Source organism: Copadichromis virginalis, linkage group LG16, assembly GCF_057382275.1.
Source record: "Copadichromis virginalis isolate Kocher_CV1m ecotype Utaka linkage group LG16, C_Virginalis_male_GT1.1, whole genome shotgun sequence".
Lineage (NCBI taxonomy): Eukaryota > Metazoa > Chordata > Actinopteri > Cichliformes > Cichlidae > Copadichromis > Copadichromis virginalis.
Genome location: NC_140633.1, coordinates 10,274,353 through 10,296,096, shown reverse-complemented (window position 1 = coordinate 10,296,096; position 21,744 = coordinate 10,274,353). Strand labels below are relative to the sequence as shown.

Here is a 21,744-nt window from a genome sequence, read left to right as displayed (position 1 = left end):
GTCGGGGCTGTTCTGGCAGTAAAAGGGGGACCAACAAAATATTAGGCTTCAGGTTGTGAACTTGGCAGCTCCACCCACCTGCTGGACCAACCTTTCATTCGCAAGAGGCAGCCAATCCGAGAGCTGAAACAATATGTTTAAGACAGTGGATGGAGTGTGAACTGAGGATCTACATCAAGGTCAGTTACTGTGAATTTTACTCTGGTAGAGCCCTTGAACATACGCATGTGGCAGAACTGAGCATAACAGCTTTACTCCAAACGAGAAGAAATGTGACGTATGAACCACAACACACAAGATAATTATAGAAAGCATAAGTAACTTTTAGAACAATTTCTCCAGGATTATAGGCTGGATATATATACTAAATACTGTCCTAAAAAACAGCTAATTTTGTGCCGTAATGTGAAAGTGCTATGATTAAAAAACCCTGTCTTTTATCTAGTAAACAGGCAAATAGAAAACCAAAGGAAGTTCTCAGTTTGGCCTGAAACAAAGAAAACAAACAGCCTTTTGGTGTACAACTTGTGGGGCATAGTCTGCTTTAAAGTGGCCTTAACGTGATTGAGACCTGACTGTTATGTAATTTAAAAAAGCTTAAAATCAGCCCTGAAAATGGCGCACCACTTGAGACAGATCTGTTAGAAACAGTTGCCAGCTAACCCACAATTTCCATCTCCAACACAATATTGTTTAGACATCTTTCTTCGCTCTCCTCCACCTGACTCACTCTCTCACCGCAGGCTTTGTCACAGTCTGTTTCGCCCAGGCCGCCTCCGTCTGTCTCCTCCACATGTCTCCGAGGTCTGATATGCCTCGGCCTCCCCACGCCACAGTGTTTAGACAAACCGAGAGGCACAGAGACACGCTGACTATGGCAAAGAGAGATGCTAAAATTTCTTGCCTTCTCTTTCTCTGAAACTAATCCTGATATTGGTCTCAGAGGCTTTAAAGACTGGATGGTTAAATCCCATAGGAGTAAACAGATGATGGGCTCAGTATGGGAAAACCCAAACAGTGGAAATGAAAACTAGCTTTCACTTTCAGCTGTAGATGAGCTTTCACTATAAACATATTAGGAATTCCCCCGTAAAGGTTTAATCAGAATAGAGTTAGGGGTTTTAAATTCTTTGTGCCTGTCCTCATCTGAAAAAAGAGAGCACAATTTTCTTTTTCAAACACTTAATATACATATTAGCAGGAACACAAAAAGGCCAAACACCAAGAGTGTTGTAACAAAGAAACATGCCTTATGGAAAATGCTGGGTGTGCAAAGCATTTGATTTAAATGGTTTGAATCCAGTGTCCTGGCAAAATTTATTCTTGTTCCATGAACAATATTTTCCCTGCATAAATGAAGCCGTTTCTTGCCTAACTACTACTAATACTATGAAATACAGACTGGAGTATCCACGGGTTGAGCCACTGACCCTCTGACTGATAGATAACCTGTTCTCCTTCCAGAGCTACAGCCGGCCCATAGTACCAACTTTAGTACTAATAATTAGAAATATTTGTTTTCTGTATCACTCTTTATCAGTCCCTCAAACATCAATGTGGAGGAATTTTGGCCCATTGTTCTTAACATTGTTGCTTCAGTTCATTGAGGTTTGTGGGTATTCATTAACGCACAGCTCTCTTAAGGTCCAACCACAACATTTTAATCAGGTTACGTCGGGACTTTGATTGGACAATTGCAACACTTTGATTCCTTATTTTTTCAGCTATTCTGTTGTAGATTTACTGCTGTGTTTGTGTTGCATGACCCAGTATCAGCCAAGCATTAGCTTTTTAGGACAGATGGCCTCACATTTGACTCTAGAAAACTTTGGCATACAGAGGAGTTCATGGTCAGTCACGACTGCAAGGTGCCCAAGGTCCTGTGGCTGCAAAACAAACCCAAATCATCACCCTTTTTACCACGTGTTTTGAGGTCTCTGTGCTGATATGCTGTATTCGGTTTTCACCAAACGTCATGCTGCACATTATCGTCAAAATTCGTCACTTTGGTCTCGTCTGTCCAAAGGACATTGTTCCTGAAGTCCTTTGGTTTGATCAGGTGCAACTTTGCAGACCTACAGTAAGCTGTGCTACTATGTTCTGTTTAGAGAGAAGAGGTTTTGTGCTGACAACCCTTTCAAACAAGCCATACTTGTTCAGTATTTTTTTAATTGTACTATTATTAACTTTAACACTTCACATGCTAAATGAGGTCTGCAGAGTCTGAGCTGTAGCTCTTATGTTTTTTGTTTTTACAATTTCTATGAGCAATGCACAATCTTTTAAGTCACACCTAAATGTTCCAGAGCAACAAACTGTCAACATTTCTGCTTTTATAGCGGTGCTCACACCTACTGGTAATCAGTTAACTGAGCGAATTTGATTTGCTGCACTTGGCTGCTACTTACCCTCTTAATTCCTATAGAAGCTGTAAGGTTTTACTTAGTTTCTCACATAACTGAATAGATTTTTGTGAAAACTTTCCTTTTCACTAATAATTGATTATTCAAGAAAGATTCCAGCCACGTGGAAGTCTGGCTTTTTAAAGTAGCAGCAGCGACAGTGGCTGCTGCAGTGGCGGTCGAGGCTACGGTGGTGGATGCCGTTTTGGGTCACAGTTACTCCCTGTCTGCCTGAAGTGTCTCCGTCATCTAACACACATCTATCTGTCCCTGAATCCGTCTATCCGTTTATCCACTAGAGCCTGTCATCAACCCCTCCCCGTACACGAATATGTGTGTTTGTAAGTGAGCTCTTTAAATAGACACTCTGCTATGTGTTTAAAATGCAAAGTGAAAGCCTAACACCATAACCCTCTAAAGACATGAATGAATCTTTCATAAACAGCTCCTGTCAAAACCCTGGACTCTCTCCAGCTCACTGTCTCTCTCAGGAATCTACTGTTTGTTGTCCAAGTCAATACTCTCCTCGCCTTCAGGTTTTCAATAGCCCAGCTTCCTGGGTGTGACAGAGACATTCCCTCTTCCCACACTTCAAAGAAAACGTCAGATGAAATTCTCAAGGACACGTATTGAAGGTCTGTGTTTCATGCCAGGACAGAATCCCTAGAGCAGATTAAGCTCCCAGTTGTTTCTTCTGACCTGAAGCCATTTGGGCAAACTTGGTTCAGCTTGGTTGGAGTTTGGGGCTGCCGTCTGACACAGAGATTCGTGACCCAATTTGGATTTCTGGCACGAATTAAAAGTGTGCTTTTTGAGCTACCGTGCAGAAATGTATTGCTTTGCCATGGTTACCAAAAACAAAATCCAAAGCACACTTTTTATTGGTGCAATCTAAAGTGGAACATTTAGGTGGTAAAAGAAAAAGCAGTGCAGTGCAGTGCAGAGGCAGTCATGGTCAACCATTGGTGTTTCCAACCACATTTCTGACACACCCTCAATTTAGTCTAACTTTTTTTCTTTTTGTTTCCTTTTTCTTTCTTTTTTTGGTGTTTTTTTTTCTTTGTTTTGTTTGTTTTTTGCTTTGGGTCCCTCCAAACAGCAGGAAGCAAAGGCAGTCATTTAACCCCTAAAAAATAGAGTGCACAAAGTGCAGTTTAGGTTCAGGGACAAATATGACTTGGCCGCACTCTGTTCTGGAATAAAAGCATTGATTTAGTGGCAGAATAAAGGAATGCAGCATTTTGTGCATCAAGCTATTTTCTCTAGACAGAATCCAGGTTCCCCGGCTGCTGTCTCACGTAGCTCGTGACGTGATCAAAGAGGATGGTCAAACACTATCAATGTGTTCTTATCATTCGATGCATGCCACTTTTCACAGGACAGATAAGATGGAACAATCACTGCATACCTTTACATTTGTGCAGGAGAGACAATGGTCTACAGTGGGCCGTTATTGTTCTTTAGCTTTGGAATTTCATAGACAGCAAGGCAAAGAAGAGAAAGAAAGACGACTTGGTACCTACATGTTCTTCCAGGTGAGCCAAACGCTTTTTAAAGCTTTGAAACACACCGCAGTGGCACAAAAATACAGATGTATTCAGATATCATTTATATCAGGTCACACTCATGTTGCTGTTGATTTTATACTCCCTGGTTTCTCCTGTATATGTAAGTCCTAACCGTGAAACCAGTGGACATGTGCAAGAGCTTAAAATTCAGTTCACAGACTCAATAAATCAGTTTAGCTTCAGTGGTGTTGGGTGCTTTTTGATTGACTTCAGACTTTTAAAAGTAAACACTCTCAATCCACAGAGGAAGGTATCCCACTGAGGTTTACTGTAGCTGCAGCTAAAATTCAAATGAGTCAAGCGTCATGCCTGTGTTAAAAAAAAATAAAAATACTGTGGAGATTCCTCCTCATCAGTTATTATTATTATTGGCCCTGGAAGTACATTCTTACACCTGAACTGGATCCTCTGTAAACTGCATTACTGTACTGCAGAAACAGGCGTCCTCTATATGGCACCGACTGCCAAAGAAAACACGGAGGGCGCTTCAAATGAAAACACACTCACATGCATATATACACGGGCGGTTTAAGAGTGAAACTAAAGCGTGATTTTAGCAACAGAACTGGGTCAAAACATGAAGATTAGGCCATGACGGGCAGTCTTCAAAATAAAAGGGCCAAATTTGGCACTCATATGAACAACTTATAATAATTAGATAGAAAGTCTTCATTTGACATCAGTTTTTGTTGCAATACAAAAACTGCACTGAAGTCAATTCAAATGCTTGAAACAAGATTCTTTTATTTTGTTTTTACTGACGTGTGTCTGTGGAAGGGACATTGCAAGCAATAATTTACATAATCATAATTTTTAGCATCCTGGTGCCATCATAGTGTTTTCAGTGTTGTCACTGACATCCACCCTCTCTCACAAATGCATACTTGCTTCTGCCACAAATTTGTTCCTTTTACATCAACCAGTCATCAGTGATGTTGGAGTCACCGGTGGACTGAAACAATTATTCAGGCTACTCTTCTGATTCTGTTCCAGGCCTCTCAGACCAGTTATATTCATATTTTAATGTTTAATGTTTATTGCATTTGTCTTGTTTCTATAGGAAAGTGGAGTCTGTAAGCATAACTGTGCCCAAAAAAGTCATTATTTAGACACCTTTTCATAGAGTGAGACGCAAAGTAAGTTTAACTATCTTAGATTGAAGTATTACACAAAACTGCTCACACATGTTTCCTGAAAATGAACGAATTCTTCCTTTCTCTCGTTAATCTTTGCTTTTCCTTGTGACAATCGTTTACTTTAGGGCAGGGGTGTCAAACTCAAATACACAGTGGGCCAAAATTCAAAACTGGAACAAAGTTGCGGGCTAACACTAATATTTATTGGAAAAAAATATATCTTCCTCTAGATATAAGAATGAATCTTTTCTTATGGACTCAAACAAGTTTTGCTGAAAAACTGAATATGGAGCAAGCTAAGCTTAATACTAAACAATATATATATTAGCTGTATAATACCAGTAGGCCAGCTCTAATAGTAATTTGGTAATGGCTTCGCGGGCCAAATGTAATTAGGCTGCGGGCCAGAGTTTGACACCTATGCTTTAGGGAGCTGAAATATTATCAAATGTTGCCTGCCTTGTCTGGACTCTGCACATGCGCCCTTGTGCGCGTCTTGTGCGCACTGCTTCCAGAGTTTATCTGCCAGAGCAGAGTGTGGCTTGATGTGTGGATTCTGAGAACCCACTGAGAATCTTACTTGTTTATTTTACAGTCGAGCTGACTGTTGACGGTAGGCCAAATGACCCTTTAGCTGCCGGGAAATATCCCAGTGCTTCCAGCGGGCAGTCCGCCTCTGCTTTGGAATTTATTAAACCACTTTCAGGCTTCCGGAAGCTGTTTTCTCTCCACAGACATCGAGCTGTTCTTCAACTAGTCTACGCTCACTGAATTTCTAATTTGAACAAACACTGCAATATTCACCACTCACCACTGCTGTTGTTATTTTTATATCAACTTGTATATATATATATATATATGTTATAGTTTTGTTTTTGATTTACAAAAATGTCTCGTGATATCTTTGGATGGGCTGAAAAGTGACTTTATTTTGAAAAGCACGGACGGAAGCTGTGTACCTCATTGTCGTTAACTTTGAAGTTCAGAGTGAGCTGAAGTACACCGTAACCGCTGCGCTCAGAGCAAACAGCGCTCAGAGAGAGACACACAGACAGAAGAGAGCAGTCACCTCTTTTCATACTTCAGATCAGACCTCTCCATCATGGATTCGTTTCTGGCTCGCTCTCCCTTCTCCGCCGGATAAACTTTTGGACTTACTTACGTATCATGGGAATATACCGTGGGTGCGCGCGGACCCGTGGATTTATACAGCCTTGATGGAAATCATGTCACCGCAGCAGGGGACCATGGGACAGAACAGGTCCGACTCTCTGACGGGAGAGAGCAAGGCGCTTCCCGACAGCAAAAAGGTACATCTGAAGTAATGTAACGTTATCTAGACGCACTTTCTGTTCACGTGTGCGCGTTTTTGCGCATCGGGTGCGCTTGTTGTGGGTCTTATTTAACTTTTGAATGACAATATGAGATGTAAGACACAGAGCAGTATCTGCAAGAGTGAGTTAAAAGACCGAACGCACGTTTCTGTTCCTGGCTTGTTCATTGTGTTATTTTCTGATATGTGTCTTTTTTAAATGTATTTTTAAAAATCAGTCTTTAAACCCTCATCTGTGCGCTGCGCAGCACGTCTAGAGGATCTGAATTAAGACGCTTGACTGTTCCTCGTCCATGTCATTGTGATTGTACATAGTATGAGCGTTTATGTGATCACAGTTTTTCACAGGCTTGATCAAGGTTTGTCCTTGAAGACTTGTGTGGATCCACCCTGTGCACGTGGAATAGTGTAATCTTAAGTGTGGAAAAAAGAAAAGCAAAACCAGAGGACTGGATTCTGGTCTTTCCAACTTGTGATTTATTATTATTATTATTCTATAAAAAGTTGAACTTTTTACCCAAGAAAAACTCTTGAAAAACAAAACGGGTCATTACTTTGTTTTTTCATGCTTAGTGCAGAAAGTATGGCTGAAGCCAAACAACAGAAAAAAAATATAAAGAGCGATTATTTGTTAATTTCACAGGCAACACGGGCATGGATGTTGCGCTTCGGTTAGTTGCGTGGCTTCTCTTCACTGAGAGCATAGAGTATTTAAACAGAAGAGGGGAAAAATAAACACAATTTTGCGTGTCATTCCACATTACCGCCTGTGCTGTAAATCGAGGGCTATGCATTACAATTATTTCATGTAAATATTTCCCTCCAGATCTTCGTCGCTGATAGAGCAGACGATTCCCAGCGGCTGCTGAACGAACGCGTAGCGCCCCCTCCTCACGCCTGTTTAAAGCAAGTAACTGTAGCTTTCAGCATGGGAGGATGTGAGCGCTAAGTGTGAACATAAAAGTGCCGCAATGCCTCCTGAAAGCAACAACTGGGTTAGAAAAGTTGACCATAGGTTAACAGGATGTGCGTGATGGTTGGCAAATATAATATGTACTCATATGATCTCCACTAGTTACTTCTGCACAGTACACTGGTGCTTTCTAAGTATTTCACCACTTTCCAGGCCTTGAATTTTATAGTGAAAAATAGTGTTATGGATTTACAAATGATGTTGCTGTAGCCCACCCCAACCCCTCTCTTCTCTTTCCCTTCTCTGAGCAATTGCTGCTCTTTGGCCTGTCTGCAACACACTGGGCTCTGCTCAGCCTTAGGAAGTTGTGAGAAATGCAATCTGTCAGCCAGAGCCTCACCGAGTGAGAAAATGCTCATGAAAATAGAGTTTCCACATGCATCTCTTTGAGTAGGACTTGTTTTTTCCTCTCGGATATTTCTGTGAGAATGTGCTTTCTTGAATTGTACGTGACAGGCATGACAGGTACATAATGTGTACTTGTCCTGCAGCTTTACAGTGCAGACTTCCTCTTTGGCTTTAGCACACAGGCTGCATAATTTAAGACTTGAGGCTTCAGGGTGTCCTGCCTCGTGTCAGTCACCACGGCAGAACAACGAGATGACACCTGTCACCAACGTCGCTGGTGCGTTTGAAAATCTGCGTGGAAACGAACTGAATTATCAAACTTACCGTACACAAAACTAATGGAAAAACCAAACCCGATTTAAAGGGTTTCCACAAAACCATCAAGTCAATTCAACTAATTTGTAGGTGTCAGATATTCATCTCAGGCAAGACGTGTCACTGTGAATTATTGTTCCTTTTTAAAAAAAAAAAGAAAATAAGCACATTGAAGCTGATGCTTCTTTCCTTTTTCCAAATGTCCAATAACTCACAGCATGTTGGGCTGGGCTGTAGCAACTCTGACCTCTATTACTAACAGGAGTTTGTTAAGAGAGGAATGTCACCCTTAAGTAACTCCAAAAAGATTCCAGGAATCCGAGTCTTATTTAATTTGGGTCGCTACTTTAATTATTTCTTGCCTTCCTCTGATTGAATCACTGTAGTGTACGTCGTGGGGGAGGAGGAGGGGGAGGTATTGTGAGCTAACAAGGTTTTGGCATGCTGTAGGTTTAAATGAAATAGCTGTGGCGGACATAAAGATGCCTGTCATACTTCTGTGAGTGAGCGCACCATTTATTGTGCCACAGTGGGAATATGTGAACCATCATAAACATCACACGCCGATGATATATTTCCCAGCTCCGGCCATCTTTTCTGTCTCGCTGTCACTTATTTTTCTGTCTGCCTCCATCTCGCTCGTTTCCTCTTTTCCCTCCTTTTTAACTGCCGTCACTTCTCCTATTAGTCGCTTTCTTCCCTTCTCTGTGAGTCCTGTATTTCCTGCATCGACCACAGCTAAACAGCCAGCTCAGAGCAGTGCTGACTGTGTACTTTGCCTTCCGTCTCTGTAACCATTGCGTGTTGTACCAAACCGAAAACAGTGACGCAAAGTAATGTCTCTGACCCACCTCTCTCTCTCTGACTGTGCAGAAGATGAAGACCCTGGCGCAGAGACGACAGTCAGCTCCTTCACTCGTCATCAGCAAAGCACTCACCAGATCAAGAAGCACATCCAGGTATCAGCAAACACACATACTGAGCTGCTGAGGTGCTGTCACCACTGTGTGCCATATTTCTCCCCTTTTTCTTCATAAACTATTGACCCTACCATGCATGCTTTATAAAGGCTTTATAAACTGAATTTAATGTATTGAAAAAATCCTTTTCCTGCTTTCTTTGCCTAGTAACCTGTTATTTTTTGCACGTACAGACTTTCTAGATTGTTTAAACATAACTTTTCTAGACTTCATGCATTTTGATGGATATTTGCACTGACTCACAAACTTCCTAGAAAGTACTTACCTGTGGGTTTGATGAGGTGACAAGAAAGAAAGTATAGCTACGAGGCTGAGATAAAAATCACTGATTAGAAAATATATGCCTCTGATGAGCAAAAGTGGAAGCCTTTGGTTCCAGGTCTGAGGTGTTTAGTATTTCAGACACACATTAAAGTGTCTAATTTCATCACTTAGATTCAGATATCTCTCCCCTTTTCTGTCACATTCAGTGTCTTCAGACATCAGCATTAAGACTGCCAGGCCTTTCTGACTCATTCATCGAGGGCTTTTAAATCCTCACTTCCATCAGAACTATCGGGCTTTTCATCACCCTCGTATCTCACAAATCCCTTCATCCTCCTTCAACAGTTTCGGAAATAAGCTATTACAAACCCTCCAGGAAGGGTATTTGTTTACTAGAAACTTTGTTTCTGTTATGCACTCTGTTTAATTTTCTGCCAGTGCCAGCTTTTTGGGGTTTTTAGAGGAAAAACACTTTGAGGCAGGCTGGCTTTTCAAAACACTTTGAGGCTTTAGAAAGTTTTCATGTTGTCATGATTTCACCTACAAGCGAGTGCCTGGTGAATAAACCTGATGCCTTCCCACTGCCAGCGTTACATTATAGAGAATTGCTGTTGGCAGCTTTTATGGAGATCAGGATGGTAAATCTTCACGATTTCGACAAAATCTTAAATAGGCCAGTGTTGTTGTAGGGTCTGTGTGTGTCTGTGTGTGTCTGTGTGTGCATATGTGCTAAACAGAGTTAGAAAGACAACTTAGATGCTCTGTTTGGATGCAGAGTGAGACACCATGAGACCATTTATTGAGTGAAAGACAAACAGAGGCTGCCTGAGAGTCTGTCCAAGTCTGACCTGTGTGTGCGTGTGTGTGTGTGTGTGTGTGTGTGTGTGTGTGTGTGTGTGTGTGTGTGTGTGTGTGTGTGTGTGTGAGCTGACCTGACGCTCTCTGCTGTCACCCTTAACCCCTGACCTCACATCAGGAGGCTTAGAGGCCGGTGGAGGTCAGCTGGGGTCAGAACCTAACATGTCAGTGAGTGTGTGAAGTAGTTATTAAGGTCCGGATATGTGTGTGCAGGGTGCTACCAGCAGAGTGCTTAGATGACTGAGAGTAGGTAAAGGCTGATGTGACTCTCATGCAGCAGGTGCTTTTCTTTCTTTCTTTCTTTATTAACTGGGCACTTTTTATTATGAATGCATATTTGTTGTTGTTAAGATTTGCAAACCACATGCAGGCTGTTATAAAACCCCGGAGCCCCAATTAAAGCAGTTAGAATGGGAATATCCATGTGCCAGCAGGTCTTGGCAGTGGGGTTGCACATCATTGTATCACTGCTGTGTTCTTTAAAAAGGCTCTACTGCTGTTACAAACTCTCCTTGCACAAATTTTTATTGTAAGCAGCTTTTTTGTTCTAGTTGATAACTTCTTGCCCTTATAGGCTAGGATTTATTGTCAAGTCTTTAACTTTATGCTTAAGAGCTCCTCTCTGAGAATAGCACTGACTTGCTGAGTGTCCTGTTGGTCTGGCATTTTCATCTTGTTCATGAAGCTGTTACTCACTCACAGTCAGTTCATTTTTCAGTATTGAGAACAGCTGGAAAAAAACAGGTTTAAATATTAAACAGTGCAGAGCAGCTAAAGCAGCTACAGAGTGAAACACACCTCAGGCTTTGATTTGAGTTTCTGTTCTGTTTTTTTGTCTCATCTCTGAACTCTTTCCCCCCTTTTTTTTCCTCTGCTCATGACTCGTGCAGTCAGTGAACAGCGCTGAGTTTTGGCTCCTGTTCACTTTTTTAAAATAACAGTGCTACAATGAACTGAGTTCTGAGGTACCGGGGGAAAAAACAAAAAACAAAACGAAGGATTAAAAAAAAATTTGGCACGGTGAAGTTTCCATTGTTTGGAGTGTGTCTTTTTTCACAAGAGATTATTTTTTCTTCTTTCCCTCCCCTCTGTCCCTGAGATGCGTCCTTGCCTGTGTTTCCCATCAGCCCTAAGAGGCACCGGAAGGGTCTCTGGACCTTTAGCGCAGCCATTTACATCACCTCCGTGCACAAACTCTCACACTTCATCTCGAAGTATAACGTCATCCCTTTGCTTCCCAACTACAGTGCGGGGGATTAAGGGTCTCCTTCAACCTTCAGGCAATGAAATCTATACACATGGACCCCTCCTGACCTCACACTTTCACGTGCTATCAGCCGCGCACACATAAATGTGACAACCACACGGCTCTTTACTTAATCTTAAATCTAATCTTATTTCTGAGTAATGACTTTTAGAAATGTAAAAAAAATTAAAAACATCTCAGTTTTCAGTTTTTTTCCTGGTTGTTGACATCTGGATCTCAAAATGACAAATTCAAGAACACACACCCACTTGCACATCATGCAAAAATCATTTCCTGGTTGTAATAATGAGCTCTGTTAAGGATATCATGGCTGACAGCCCCTAGGCAATTCTAGCTCCTGATTCTGACCTCATCCCTGTGTGTGTGTGTGTGTGTGTCTGTGTGTGTGTGTGTGTGCTTCCTCGTCTATATCAGGGCACTGGTGTCAGGATGAACTAACATTATATTTTGCCTATGAACCTATCTGATGCACGCAGAGCAAAAAAAGGTCAAGTTTTAATTGTTTTATGTGCAGTAGTGAGTTGTTAGTGCGTTATTGTTAATGGTTATTATAGTGTATTTGAATGAGATGTTGCCTGGCTGTTCAGTTTCCTTCAAATCTGTAGAGCTTTTTAGCCTTTTTTAGCTTTTGGTTTTTTTGTTTCCCATTCTTCTAGGGGTCTAATTAGCAATAGAAAGATGCAAAATAGTCCCCTTTTCAGGTTTTAGGAAGGTTAAGGAGTTGTTCTGTAGAAGGAAAAAGGCACCTATACAGATAAAAACAAATCAAAGCTCCTGACCTAGTTACAACTATAGTAGGAATGTAATTCAGAAATGTGTGAGTAATGAAGTGAGTAATCTCTTTATTGCCAGTCTTACTGCAGCCTTCGGGGGTTTTTATGCCACGATAAACAAAAGCTTCCACTGTGATTCGGGCGATGGTGCGGAGTGGAGTGTGTTTATGCAAAAATGATGTCTTCCCAAATCCGCTTGTTAACAGACGGTCTCTTTTCACTGCTTCGTGCACAGAGATGCCAATTGTTGCTTGTCTGAAGATCTTTTATCTGGGACAAAGAGGTCAGGCTGTTGGTGATTCAACCCTCCTCGTACAGAAACATATGCAAAGGTTCAACGGGTGACATCTCTTGTAGTTGGGGGAAGGGGGTCTCCAAATTAAAAAACGTTATCTGCACTTCACAAGTCTCTCCTCTGCTCTCTGTTTCACTTTGCGCAGAGCAGAGGAGACAAAAGAAGAAACTAGCTTTGACTGAAGACTGCTGAACTGTGCTGAAATTTAATGAATGGTCACAAAAATGAATAAAATATTTAGCTTCTTACATTATTTTCCTTTCGATTTCTTCCCCCTTTAATTTCTTGTGGCTTGGGCTTCCCCTTTAAGGCGGTGAAAGAGGAAACACGGACATCTCTGCCTTTGCTTTTTCGTCCTATCTTTATTTTTATTCCCTGTCAGAATTTACGCGTTTCATGAGAAATAAGAGCGAGGCTGAAAGTTTGCTCTGAACACATTTCCATTTATTTGCTTCTTCTCGCCATGTGTTGACTTAATACAGGAAAAGCAGATTTGCCACCAAAGACAAATTAGCTCCAGACAAATTAATGACACAGATGATGCACAGAGACACATAAATGACACTCAGCGTTCTTCTCAGGGTTATTATCAAAGCTGAGCAGATGGACAGAGTTATATAAGTGTCATTTCTGCCCTGAGGGAGTCAGTCTGTTCTGTCTAGGCTGACTGTTTGACAGCTGGGGAGACTTTAAACTGTGCATCAAGACACAGCAATATAAGCAAAACAGCGCATCTAGCCCCACTAAGATCCCGTTACAATGGGAAATACCTGGAACTGGAAATAAGTGGTAAAAAGAAAGTGGAAACAATGAGTGGAAAGAAAGCTAAGCAACAAACAAGACAAGCATAGAAAGTTCCAGCTGTTTGTCCAGCTGTTTTCCCTCTGGGTATGTAGCACTCACACCTGATGGATCATACTCATGTCCATGACTAAGGCTTTACTTATCTTCCTTCATGATTTAAATACTCGGTGCTTTTGCTGCACGAGGCTGAGGAGATGCCACAGCCAGGCTTTTCTTTACACGTGAAAAAGCTCCATTTCTTTCTGCAGATGGGTTTTCATTTGGGCCGTCACAACAAGTTAACAGAGTCTGGCTCAGTGATGAGGATGCTTTTCTTTGTGATTCAAATTTGGCCTTTTTATTGAACACCGATTCTGTCTTCTTCATTCTCTGTAACGCATGCTTTTCATAATTCCATCCCTCGAGCTTTATAACTTCGTAGTTCTCGGTTTCATGGTGTCGTTTTCTTTTCTCGATACGCTCAACTCCTGATCAATCAGGCGTTTAATGATTAGGAGCCATTTTTTCACAAATCTGTCAGTTTTTGCTGTGTAAATGAAACTCACTTGTGACTGTCAGACTGGGTGATTTATGCTTATAAGACTTTCATGCAGAAATGTTTCCCGCTCCTGCTTAAATATTCATGCGGGGACATTAGTATGCGGCGTTGTGCAGCTCATTGTACAACTCCCGCTCCCCCCTCCCATATCGTGTTTTAGAAAGTCAACAGTTCTCCTCACGGAGCCGTGCCTGAACAAAGGTGGCCATGTATGCGCGGGCGGGGTGGACGCTCAATTTATCAACATCACACGATGCACATTGGAGCCATTAGCTGTTCATCCGTCCGATTCAGCTGTCACTCTAACATTTAGGAGGAAGGGATGTGCGGTGAATACGGAAGATGTTGCCCTTTTTGTGGGGAAGTGAGATGTGAAAGAGGCTTTACAGGAAGGTGTTATTGTCCATGTTGATCTGTGCGTGCGTGTGTGTGGGCTCTTCTGACAGATGCATTTCTCAACTACATTTCGGTGTCCCTCTCTGTTTTAGGGGGTGTGCAACATTACGTTATGGTGCCACCTTGAAAGATTTAATGAGAGCCAGCTATCAGCTGTGCTTTGGAGAATTTATATTTGTGATATGAAGGCGATGCAAAGAAAGAAATGCATTAGTTATATGACTGGAGGGTAAGGGTAAATAGACAAAAGAAATGAAACTGCGTCACATAGAAAGTATTTATTTTTAAGCTGTGAGTGTGCCCGTGTAGTTGTCCTGGATCCTGGTTCTGCAGGCCAACATGTTCCACTGAATCACTGATGCTCTGCTGGCTAAATTCATTGAACCTAATTAAATTTACTGAGCCCACATTTGAATTTATTTTTGGATGACACACAAAGAGAAATAATATGAAAGCACTCTAGCGTGGCCGTCTGGTTTTTGTTAATTAATTACGTAACTGCTTATGCTGTAGCTGGAAGGACTTTGGCGAGTAAGAGATTCATCTTCCCTGGCTTCCAAATATTGGTTCTTTCTCAGATTTTTGCAGCAGAAAAGTGTGTCCTTGCATGTGTCCTGGTAGGCATCGGGGGTGAGAAACTATCCTAAGAAGAGGGTGTGTGCATGCATTAGTGTGTGTGTTTGTGTTTGCACACGTCTGTTTACATGAAAGAGACTAAGAAAAGCGGAGAAAGATTTAAAATGTGTATGTAAGTGGATATTTGGGTCTTTTATCAGCCACCTCCAAATAAACAGGAAAGGATGGAGCTCTCAAATGATTTCCTCTTCCTCTAAAAAATGATTTTGTCTCGTCTTAAAAAATAGCCCTTCTGATTTTTCTTTGTAGCCAAACAATTTCCCTGATGTTCTAAAACTATAATCTTGTCTTTTTTTGTATTAGTTAGATTACGTGCGTTGGGAATAAGAGTCGGAATGAGGAGAAAAATGAGGAGGAATGCTCAAATTTGGAGGGTCAGCTAAGCCTTTTCACAGCTTGGCTCACATGCTACGTGGGATTCCTGCTTTCACTTACACCATTCCTGGTTGTTTCACATTCTGTATAAGTTTGGAGGAAAAAAAACCCTCCACAAGAAAATATGCAGGAATAAAGAATAAAGTATTACTCCACCAAACCAAATGTATGTGGAAATAAAGTCGTGGTCTTGTGGCCAATATAATACAAAACGTTCAAGGTTGTTCAGATTGAGCTATACCATGGGTTTTGTTTCAAAACCGCAAAGCATTGACTCCCGACCTTAAAGTCGTAATAGCTTCCTCAGTGTTTACCGGGATGGAGCTAGTTTCCTCATATGATGCCAGGCAGACATTTTATGCCTTAACGTCTTCCTGGTGGTAATCCAAATTAAAGGGAGGTAGTGTTTGAATTGCATCCTTCTAAGCTAATAGTCTTTCATTTGATTCTTGAGTTTCGTGATGGTGGTAGGTATCTCAGGGGCTGGGGGAGCCTGATTTGGATCCATTAGTAAGAAAGGTGCACACTTTCTTAAGTGTCTTGCTCAGACGAGTTACTTAAATCTCCTCTTTCTATCCTCACAGTGGATTACAACTGCTTTGCTCACTTTTTAGGTGTTTCAAGCTCACAATGTTTCTTCACTCTTTTTTATTCTTGTCACTCGGCAGCTTCTGTGAGCTATTCAGGAGCTCTGTGGCAATTTTGCAATAGCTGTTGAGCGAAGCAAAGAGAAATTCAGTCCAACTGTGTTTCCAAACCTGTTGTTTCAGTGCATGCTTCCACATACTCCAAACCACAAATTTCTCCTTTGGGGATCAATAGTGTAAATCATTCCTTGCGTCTGCGTTGTCTCGGTTTTGTCCCCCCAGGGAAAGCTGCTTGACGCCAGTAAGCCCAGAGACTTGTCCTCTAGTCCAGGCCTTCCTGGCTGAGTGTCCAGGCCGTCTGTTCCTGGGTCACGCCCAAACACAGCTAAAGACCGGCTTGCAGATCCAGGAGAGACACCTTTTCCTCTTCACAGACACCCTGCTCGTCACCAAGGCCAAGTAAGTTTCTTTCAGTGTTTTGTGAAATGACAGGGAGATGTTTATACGTGGTTGTGAGTGTGAGAGGGGGCGGAACAGGAAATAGAGACAGAGTGACATAAACAGGGAAAAATAGGAACAAAAAGCGGCCGTGCAACATTTCATTGTTCCTAGTTGTTTCTCTGCTGGTCATAGCAAAAGAAAATTTGTGAAGGATGGAGTTTCCCCCTGTCTCTCTTTACATACTCTCCTGCTTCTTTTACTACTCTGTCCCTCATTTTTTCCCCCAGCATATAATTATTTCCCAGCCAATTAAATCCATATGAAGCCTGGCTCAGATCAAAGCCAAACTGGCTCGCCTTGGGCCTAAAGTATGGGGCTTCCCACCCACAAACTACACAACACAAGCACATTCAAATATAGAAAGCAAAGAGCACATAGACAATTTTGAGGTCCACACAAACACACACACACTCACACATACACATAAACACACAAGCTCTGCACACTTACAGTATGTACTTACTGTACACACAAACCCCTCAGTGCAGACACAGCAGGATGGCTGCGGTCTGTCCTGGGAGTCATGTGCCAGTGGGCGGAGCTGACCCTCTCAGTGGAGAGAGTGTATGCTATAATTGGCTTTAATACATTGTGGCTGAACCCAGGGTGAGTTAGAGGAATGTGTGTTGGTGTGTATGTGTTTGAAAGATAGTGATAGCAAGAGGGAGGAGGGGAAATTTTTAAAAGTTGAGTGGTGTGTGTGTCTGTGTGCGTGCGCCTTTATATCCATAAAGCAGAGAGTATGTGTTTGTTTGCCAAATGTATGCATTCGGATCATCTCCCTCGATAATTACAGATGCTGTGGCACATAAATACATGTCTACTGAGCATGCCTGTGTTTAACGTCTGAGAATAGCTGAATCTTTTAATATTTTGCTTCTATATTAAGTGTTTTTTTAGATTGCCATATGCCACAGGAGGTTTATGGACATCAGTTATTTAAAGAAAACTAAGTCAGATTCCGCACTTAATGCCCAAAAAGTTCCTTGTGGAATGCCTTGAATCCCTGAAACCAGTTGATAGATATGAGCACTTATCACATTTATCACAAAACACTGTAATATAGCATGCTGTTTTGCTTGTTTGCAGGTCTCCTACTCATTTCAAGGTGAAGGCTCAGGTCCGGGTTTGCGAGATGTGGACGGCTAACTGCATGGAGGAAGTGTGCGAAGGAAGCACGAACCCCGAGAGGAGCTTCGTGATGGGCTGGCCCACCTGTAACTGTGTAGCCACCTTCAGGTATGTACAAATTGTTCACATCCAAGAATAGGAATTCCTAGAAGGTGAAATGTAGCCATGTTTTTTCAAATTATCTTGATTCGATCAAACAGGAGAAGCTTGAGGTAACTCAATTTCCTCTAAAGTATTCATTGCCAGCCCGTTAACCGCTTACTCCTGAATATTTCTGGAAAAGTACGCAATGTACTGAGGTGCAGATGTACAGTATAGTAGAGAACCCCACCGCAAAATCCATAAAAAGCTTAAGCACAAAGGCAGCTTTCAGTCATAAAGCTGTCTCAGTAAAAATAGAGCGAGTAACCACACACAGGCACAAACATGCAGCACGTACAGATGTATTCAGCACCTGCCTTAGCAGCATCTACACCTGTGTACCCATTCACAAACACACCCATTATATTTTCCATCAAGAGGAATCCAGTCATGGCTCCAGGGGGAAGTCTGGTTTTTAACTGCGGGAGTTACATAACAAAGCAAGAGCGACAGTTACTTTTCCTCTGATTGTGTTTTGTAACATCACTGATTTCATTTCAGCTCTGAAGAGACTAAGGACAAGTGGCTGGCGCTCGTCAACAGGTAACATATTGATTAGAGGTTCTTTTTCTTTGGCCCTAATGCTTTGTTTAGCTTAAAGTTCTTCCTTGCAAATCAGATTCCCCTCTACAGGCCAGAAAGGATTTGATTTTAAAGAATAAAATGATTAAGCTGAAGCCTCCACAGCATGAATGTTTTGTATTAACAGACAAATTCATAAACTTATACAAAAGTGTTATTCTAAAACAATATTCTCGCTATAACACTGACCTCCTTCCCATTCCCTGTTTTCCACCAAACTCAGTCGGATAAGTGAGGGAAAAGAGAAGGACGACCCAAAGACCATTCCTCTGAAAATCTTCGCAAAGGATATTGGAAACTGTGCATATGTAAGTTTCCCTTCATCCCCCGTGAGTTTTCATTGCCTCTGTCAGCACAAAAACAGCTATTATAACATCTCTAGCACCACTATAACTTACGGATCACACAAACATCTACATATTTCCGTGATGTTTACCCAAAAATGTTTCCACCAGGCCAAGACGCTTGTGGTCAGCAACACAGACAGCACCACTGAAGTCATCCGCATGGCTCTGCTGCAGTTCAGCATATCAGTAAGTAACCGAAGGCCTGTGTTCAGGATCCAGTGATTGATGATCGCTAGATATTAAACTTTGTCGTGCGATGCTACAAAACTCTCTCGAGGCTCTCAGTAATGGACCTTCTGGGATTCACAAGCTCTGTGAAACAGTGCAAAACCTGATGGCTGAAGTGGTGTCAGAGCAGTTTTTACTAAAGGAGTTTCTTTTTGCAATCTCATTAAAAGTGATTCTCTTTTTCTCTTCTTAGGGTTGCGTTAAAGACCACCGGCTGTGGGTGAACTCCATTAAGGATGACCCTCCATATCCACTTATCGGTGAGTCCTACTGACATCACTGTATAAAACAAAATAATAAAAAATAGCTTAAAGCAGTCACATTATACCCCTTTTTAATGAGTTTATGTAAGTCTCACAGGTACCTCGAACTGGTTATGAAACAGAACTTTATTTCAGCCTTCATGAAGACCCCGCAGTTTTATCGGCGTTTTTAAATCCAACTAAGCCGTTGATGCCCACGGCCTTTTTAGGTAGCGCTCTGTGAATGAATGACTGCAGCAGCCAGTTGGCGCAGTAATCCATTCATATATCAGATGCAGCCATGATTTTGCTTCTGGCTTTCTCTCTAAGTCAGGGATGTCCAATTCTAGGCCTCGAGGGCCGGTGTCCTGCAGGTTTTCAGCTGATCTAAATGGCTAAATTACCTCCTCAAGATGTCTTGAAGTTCTCCAGAGGCCTGGTAATGAACTAATTTGCTTCAGGTGTGTTGACCCAGGGTGAGATCTAAAACCTGCAGGACACCGGCGCTTGAGGCCTGGAGTTGGACACCTCTGCTTTAAGTGATCATTTTAGATCTAAATGAGGCCAAATCATTGCACAGCGTAGGCCTCCGTGCGTGTATCATGATTTTATAAAATCAGGTTTTTATCAGTGCAGAGGGGAAGCTTGGAACATGGTTTGCGCGTGCTACTTCATAGGCACGGTGTTGTCTGACAGCAGAAAATGAAAAGCACAGAAACAAGAGGGACCCTGCTGGGATTTCATGGGTTTTAAAATTCAGTACAGAGAAGGGAAGAAGTAAGCAGAGTAAAAATGGAGCCAAAAAAAAACAATCTGAGGTCAGTAAGGACCAGAGAACAAAAGAAAACATAAAAAACGCAGTAACTGACACACAGTCTTTTGTTTACTGGTTCCCATAATTTCCTATTCTCCCTCAGCCTTCTGATATCATTAGCTGCGTAATTTGTTAACACTTGCTGGCACGTTGTGCTCGTAGAACAAACAGTTTGGCCCTTGAGTTTGGAGAAGCTGCTCTAGCTAGGAAATAACAATGGCTCACTGTCCTATTTTGGCAGATCTGCTGACCAGCTGGGGTATGTGCTTATCTAGTTTTGATGTCACAACCAGCTGCAAATCTGAGCACCTCATTCAAAGACGCACACTTTCTGATCTGCGGAGAAAAGGAACAAGGAGACAAGGTCTCTTTCTTGTGTTTTTATGGGTCTCCAGTCACATCTGGGACACACAATAGATATGGCTGAATTTGATTACCTTAAAATATTTCCCTTTTAAAGGCACCCTTAAAAGAAGTAGTTCAACAGTTGGGTAATGATGTAGGATGTGGTGAATAACAAAACGTACTGACATCTAGAAACACAGCGTCTCTTCCTCAATGAGTATTTAGAAAAAAACTCTCCACTTCTCACTTCTATGCATGCATCAGTGGTTCAAAACTCACCATCTGGGAACATTTCAGAGGACGTGGTTTTCTTGTGGGTTTTTTGTGTTACCATAATCTTTTGTTTTGTAGTCCACACAGAATTCCTGACACGCAAACACAGAATTTATGACGCTGTGTTGCAAAATGCAATGCTGTATATGCCCCTTTTTTTTAAAGCATCATGTGAGGTGCACAGACTGCAAACACCAGGCCCTCCAGCGCTAAACTTTGACCTTTCATTCAGGCCACGAGTTTCCCTTCAGCATCAAGATGAGCCACATTCGAGACGTTGGGAGCAATTGTGGAGGACTTGGAGGAGGAGGAGGGAAGGATGTGCTGAGTCCCACAGACTGCCCAGGGGTTCTTCTGTTGGACCAGTGTCTCCCTCCAGACACGCAGTGCCAATTTATACTGAAACCCAACAAGGCTGTCCTTGGGCAGACTCAACTTTTAGGTAAGGGATTTCATAGTCAGTATGTGTCTGGTATTTTGGTTGTGTTTATTAGTAGTAGGTATTAAAATTACATCCACCATTAAGTATTTAAAGTTAATCGTTTGGGGTTTAAAACGGTAGCATTCTGATGATGGCCCTTCATGCACCACGGAATATTCATGAAGTGAGAGAAGTAAACATTGTTGTTTTTGTCATTACCGTGGCAGCTTAGGTTTTCTGAGTACATGGTTGGTCACTGTGAGGAATCCATCCATAAATCTAACTCTCTGTGAAACCACAAGAGGAAATATGAGGATACAGAAGTATTAATACAGAACTGAAAGTACTTCCCAGAGCGAGTTCCACTTATATAAAACATTTCAGTATGTTTGTGCTCGTCTTTGAGGTTACCGTCGTGTTTGTTAGTCCTCAGTTTGAATCAGCAGGTGGACAAGAAGGGGAAAAAAAGCGTCATCGACGGTGGGAAGAGCATTTTAATGGAGCGGTGGGTTACAGCAGGGGTTGGAACAGACGCGGTGTCAAAATAAGAAAAACATCGGACAGACAAAGAGGAAGAAACCCCAGAAGGACCGGATAAATGTGGGAATAGGAAGATGGAAAGTAGAAAGAGATGACACAGCTATTGAGTAAGTGTGGAAGGTCAGTAGAGGTGAAGGAAAAAGAAACAGACAACTATGGCAGAGAGAGAAAGGATTTGCAGACCAAAAGACTGAAACTTGGACCTTAAAGCGGAGAGGTACGGATAAATTAGGAGGAAGAAAAACAACATGACGGTGGACAGGAGTGAGGATGAACTGCGGGTACGGAGACCAGGATGGAAAAAGGACATGATGAGGTTTAGTGGCGGGAA

General features: G+C 42.0%; 1 protein-coding gene across 1 annotated transcript in view; it reads left to right on the top strand.

Annotated features, from left to right (window-relative positions):
* The first annotated feature begins 6,084 nt into the window (after positions 1 to 6,084).
* Positions 6,085 to 21,744, top strand: part of arhgap20 (Rho GTPase activating protein 20) — a 33,151-nt gene continuing 17,491 nt past the window's right edge. The window contains exons 1-9 of the mRNA XM_085435249.1: positions 6,085 to 6,416; positions 8,949 to 9,034; positions 16,131 to 16,307; positions 17,439 to 17,588; positions 18,123 to 18,164; positions 18,427 to 18,511; positions 18,659 to 18,736; positions 18,972 to 19,038; positions 20,685 to 20,894. Coding sequence (XP_085291375.1) covers positions 6,324 to 6,416; positions 8,949 to 9,034; positions 16,131 to 16,307; positions 17,439 to 17,588; positions 18,123 to 18,164; positions 18,427 to 18,511; positions 18,659 to 18,736; positions 18,972 to 19,038; positions 20,685 to 20,894 — 988 coding nt within the window. The 5' untranslated portion in view covers positions 6,085 to 6,323. The remainder of the gene's footprint in view (positions 6,417 to 8,948; positions 9,035 to 16,130; positions 16,308 to 17,438; positions 17,589 to 18,122; positions 18,165 to 18,426; positions 18,512 to 18,658; positions 18,737 to 18,971; positions 19,039 to 20,684; positions 20,895 to 21,744) is intronic.